Source organism: Trifolium pratense, linkage group LG7 (assembly GCF_020283565.1).
Source record: "Trifolium pratense cultivar HEN17-A07 linkage group LG7, ARS_RC_1.1, whole genome shotgun sequence".
Lineage (NCBI taxonomy): Eukaryota > Viridiplantae > Streptophyta > Magnoliopsida > Fabales > Fabaceae > Trifolium > Trifolium pratense.
The window spans coordinates 23,761,816-23,767,502 of record NC_060065.1 but is presented as its reverse complement, the minus strand read 5'-3'; the positions used below and the strand labels follow the sequence as shown (position 1 = coordinate 23,767,502).

Genomic DNA, 5,687 nt, shown 5'->3' with positions numbered 1-5,687 from the left:
ATACAACTATAATAAATACGAAAATATCTATTTTATTTTAGAATATAAAAATATTATCCTCTTATATCTTCCAGTACAATTTTGTCCTGTCTTATATTATCTTGTTCTGTCATATACAGTTCTGTCCAAATTTTATTATTTTACGAATCAAACGCACTAATACTTTTCCATAAAAATAAAATATTTCCCAAGGAAAAAATAAAACCATCAACAACGCCCATAATCTTCCTTCATTTATCTTATTTTACTTCATAATAATCAAAGATAATAATAAAAGAAGATAGAGGGTAGAAATTGGTTTTGTTCACGTCTCACATTAATTAATTAATTAATTAATTAATTAATTAATTAATTAATTAGAGTCGCAAACTGTTTCTATATAGAAAAAATTGAAATAGTTTTAGAAAATATATAAGAACGGTGCGTTTCGATTACACTGCGACCGTTTTTATTTTCTCAGAATCTGCACGGTTCTTCTTCTTGTTCTTCTTCATTGATCGGAATTCTTAACTCACATCAACGATCTTCTTTTCCGGCAAGTCTGCACCCGAGTCAACACACAGAGTCGGCTAAAAACTTTGACTCGAACAATTCAGTGAGTTGACTCACGATTTTGACAACAGTGCTGAAACAAACCAACCAAAACGCGTTCATTCATTGCCCTCACCAATTTCCTCAACTAACCCTAAAAATCTTGTCTTTTTTCATTTCTGTTATTGGGTTTGTGATGGGTAATACAGAGTTTAAGAAAAAGAAGGGTTTTGGAGCGAAATGGGTTTGGGTTGTTGTTCCTCTTATTGCTGCCATTGTTGCAATTGCGGTTTCTTCCAAAACTTCTTCCAAAATTTCTCTCTTTGGAGTCATTGGTAAAGCTTGTCAGTGTACCCGGGTATTCAATCTCACTTCACTCTTCAGATTCATTCATACACGGTGTTCTTGTGTTTTGCATTTATTAAAATTTTAATTGTGGAATTCTGAATCGATATGCATTGTGTAGTAGTTTATGTTGTTGAAAATTTGCCGTAAATTGTTCTTTTTTAATCTAGCTTTTTTAATACTACATCCGTCCCTAATTATAATACCCATTGACAATTAATATTGTTTTTACAATGTTATCCTTCAAGAAAGAGAATGATTTATTGTTTTTCTAAAGTATTTATTACAGACTGTAAGAAAATATGCACTTTAGTTAGGGGTAAGTTGGTAAGAAATAATTAATGCCCTGAAAATATGAAAGAGGTCTTATAAAAAGGGACAAACGAAAATGTAAAGAGAGTCTTATATTTAGGTACGAAGCTAGTAATTTATTTCAATTTTTAGGAGAGGTGTCTTCCATTGATGATTTGTTGTTATTGTAATGTTCTTGCTTTGAATTCTGCATTGATTACATGAAACTAATATGTTAGTATTCGGTGGAAATCCAGAGATGTGTTTTGCATAAATTGTTTTTTGTGTTGTGTAGTGTAATGTTGTCAAATAGCGACTATAGTACACGATACAAGGTGTTGTCATATAGCGACAATAACAATGCTATAGCACTATAGTATTAATGCGATTGATAACACTGGTGTTGTGTGACTAGTTTGATAACTTTTTTTTTTTTAATTAAGAGTCAAGAATTTATTTTTCTTTTATGTGTGTTGCAGGGTACACCAAAGTATAGTGGTATGGTGGAGGATTGTTGTTGTGATTATGAAACTGTGGACAATCTTAACAAGGAATTGTTGTACCCATCTCTCCAAGAGCTTGTGAAAACACCATTCTTTCGGTATTTTAAGGTTTGCTTATTGTCATTTCTTATGTCTACAATTGGTATTGGTGTCCATTCTCTTTGATATTGTTGATGCTTATACTTACTTTGCGATCAATTAAAACTTTAGGTTGTCGAATTTAGTAGCATTGCTTAGCTTTACCCCTTAAGTGACCAATAACAGTTGCTGCTAGTATCCGATTCATTCAACAGCACAATTTAGGAATGGAATTTCGAGAGGCCTTTCTATTAAACATAGTTTTAGTAGAATTCTATGTTACAATTTGTTTATTGATTATGTTTGAAAATATTTTATTCATCACCGGACTATTCAAATTTTGATTTGATAAACAATATGAGAAATTAGAAAAACTGTATATATTGTAAAAACACATTAAAGCATTAGAATCGAGTGAACGTGCTTCTGTCTACGTTATCAACTGAACATTGTTTGTTAAGCTCAAACTATTCTATCCAGAATTATGGATTTTAAATATTGAACTTTCTACCATCGTTAAGTAGGATAATTATTGTTTATGATACTGTGCGGTGTTGGGGTAGGATGAATATTAATTAAATTGATATTCAGAGTTAACCCACTTGGGTTGGTGCATTGGTATTGGCTTGGGACCTGGGAGTGTGCTCCTCTTGAGGTCTGAGGTTCGATTCTCTCTGGCGCCAATTTGGGTGGGCTAATTTAGCTTCTTAAAAAAAAATTGATATTCAGAGTTTGAAATTTGAATGGTGTTTAACTGTTAGTTGTTCAACTATCGTATTTAAATGAATAACTCTCAATCCACTAAACGTAGGAATGCTTCCGATTACTGAATTGCTTCTTATTTTCCCCTTTTGTCAACCCTCACGCGTTTCTTCTGCGCTAAAGATTTGTAGATGAAATTTTCTGTAGGCCAAGCTATGGTGTGACTGCCCTTTTTGGCCTGATGATGGTATGTGCCGGTTGCGGGACTGTAGTGTATGTGAATGTCCAGAAAGTGAGTTCCCAGAGTCATTTAAGAAGCCTAAACGCCTTCCATTGAATGATCTTGTCTGTCAAGAAGGAAAACCCGAGGCAGCTGTTGACCGTACGTTGGATAGTAAAGCTTTCAGAGGATGGACAGAAATAGATAATCCATGGACGAATGATGACGAGACAGACAATGGTGCGTTACTCTGATTGTCTACTAGTTCAAATGTGAATAATTTCTGTTTATCATTGTAGTTTATCATAAGTAACTTTTAAGTTTACCTTTTAAAGAGGTATTAGTAGCACCATGGAATTGACATGCAGTGTAAAAATCTTCATACTTTTACACTGTTACATAACCAATTAAATCATTCTATAATGTTTTAAACTTTTTTTTACAAAAATGATTGTCTAAATAGTTGCATTTACAGGTGAGATGACATATGTGAATCTTCAACTGAATCCTGAAAGATATACTGGTTACACCGGTCCATCTGCAAGAAGGATATGGGATGCTGTCTACTCTGAGAACTGCCCCAAATGTAAGTTGTCTTCGGAAACAACAATCCTATATCTATTTTGTCGCTTGTGGAATGAATATTAGTTTGTTCTTCTCATCTATATCTCGAGCGAAAGATATCTTGAAACGGATCAATATCGTAAAAGAACCGAAATTGATGTCTGCAGTATTATGCAAAACCCCAAGCTTTGTTGGTGTGTATATTTTATAACAAGAAAGGTTTCTCTTTTGTAGATCTTTCGCAAGAGTCGTGTCAGGAGGAAAAGATTTTGTATAAATTGATATCGGGTCTTCACTCCTCCATATCAGTACATATAGGTGCTGATTACCTACTTGATGAAGCTACAAATATGGTAAATCTTCTATTCCTCTTCTCTGAAGTAGCTGAGACCCTATTTACTATGTGAAAAGCATTTTCTAAAATTTTTGTTCACTTTAATTTGCTAAAAAGGAGATAAGAGACTCTTTTGTTATATTTTTTATATGCAATATTACAGTGATAATTTATTAATTTTCAGTTTTCTTTTTGTATAACAGACGCTTCTTGTTTTTATGCACAAAAATAATTTGGCAACATATAAATTGTTACTCTAATGCAAAGCATAAATTAAGAAGATACTAACTTCTTTCCTTCCTTTTTATTATTCTAGTGGGGACAAAATCTGACTTTGTTGTATGACCGAGTCCTACAATACCCCGATCGTGTCAGAAATTTGTATTTCACGTTTCTCTTTGTCCTGCGAGCAGTAACCAAAGTGAGTATAAATTGCCCTGATTTTAATTGATTGATCTTAATATATATATTTTTCTTCTTTAAGAACTTTCAGTTAAAAAAGTATTCATGATGCAATCTATGTTTCACTTTAGGCTGCAGATTATCTCGAGCACGCTGAGTACAATACGGGTAATCTTAATGAGGACCTTAAAACAGAATCCTTGATAAAACAGCTGCTTTACAACCCCAAGCTTCAAGCTGCATGTCCTGTTCCATTTGATGAAGCTAAGTTGTGGAAAGGCCAAAGTGGACCTGAGCTCAAACAAAAAATTCAACATCAATTCAGAAACATAAGGTATTAACTAAAAATTAATGGACGACGTAGCTCTCGCCTTAACTAAATAGTATCATTTATTTACTTGGATAGCTTACTGTGGCTTAGTCTCTTATGGACATGCTTTATGTTGCTAATGAATGTGTAGGAAGGACAATAGTTTAACAGTTTTGGGTTATGGACCAGACTTTTTAAGTGCTTATCTGAAGACATATTTATCTTTATACTTAAACAAACACTCCTTGTATCTGCTTTGTTGTATTACCGATTCAATTTACACTAATATCCATTTGACTCATTGACAATGGAATGATTTTTGCGGCATGCAGTGCATTGATGGATTGTGTGGGTTGTGAGAAGTGTCGATTATGGGGAAAGCTTCAGGTTCTTGGTCTCGGAACTGCATTGAAGATTCTCTTCTCTGATGATGGTCAAGAAAATCTGGTTCAACCAGTAAGTACATTTGTTATAGTGTTGGTTTTTTTCCTCTCTTCGGTTGCTTCTTTTATTCACATGTCACCTTAAATCAAATTGCCGCTGCATTGACCTTTATATTTATTCTACTGTCATTCCAATCCTGAAATAAAACATACATATTTTCATAATTCCACTCACCTATCCTGCTTCTGGACATAATCTGACAGTGAAAAAGTTGTAATCTAGTAATTTTTTTAACTCTTATATAATTGGGTGTTTCAAAAAAAAAAAACTCTTATAAAATTGGGAAAGTTTGTGTGCTTTTTGTGGCTAGTATCTTCAACATATGTAATAATTATTTATCGTATAATAGCAATTCGAAGAAGAATTCGCTATAGTTTCTCTGTTTCTTTTCTATTCTTCTCTTTTCAAAACATAGCATTTGCATGCCTATTTATATCTGCTTCCTATGAACAATAGAACGCAACTGACGTTGCACTTGATGGTCTTTCAGCTGCAGCTACAAAGAAATGAAGTAATCGCATTGATGAATCTTCTCAATAGACTGTCAGAATCTGTCAAATTCGTTCATGAAATGGGACCTACCGCCGAAAGAATTACGGAAGGACATCTTTTCAGCCATACAAAGCTTATTAGTTCCTTGAAAAAAATATGGTCCAGTATACTTCAAACTTAGAGGTGACAACATTTTCTCTTGAATAATTGTTGTACATAATTTAATTACTTGTTTTATATGTTAGATAACTGATCATCACAATTGGTTTCTGCAGGAAGCAGTTGGTGTGACAGTTAGGTTTTCAATTACTCACATTGCTCCAAGAGATTAGGCTTAGAAAACCATGATCATGGTTTGACATTTTCCAAGGATGTGAAAGTAATGTATGTAACATGTTTACAAAATATATAATAAATAATATTTGAATACAAAGATGAAAGTAATAGAAAATGTGTTATTTGGGATGAAAA

At 33.2% G+C, this 5,687-nt stretch overlaps 1 protein-coding gene across 1 annotated transcript; it reads left to right on the top strand.

The window, feature by feature from the left end:
• The first annotated feature begins 257 nt into the window (after positions 1 to 257).
• LOC123897913 (endoplasmic reticulum oxidoreductin-1-like) lies at positions 258 to 5,687 on the top strand. Its single transcript, XM_045948731.1, has 10 exons — positions 258 to 889; positions 1,647 to 1,778; positions 2,658 to 2,910; positions 3,146 to 3,256; positions 3,469 to 3,587; positions 3,885 to 3,989; positions 4,102 to 4,304; positions 4,613 to 4,736; positions 5,215 to 5,399; positions 5,492 to 5,687. The coding sequence occupies exons 1-9, from the start codon at positions 728 to 730 to the stop codon at positions 5,395 to 5,397; spliced, it is 1,392 nt and encodes a 463-aa protein (XP_045804687.1). The 5' UTR covers positions 258 to 727; the 3' UTR covers positions 5,398 to 5,399; positions 5,492 to 5,687.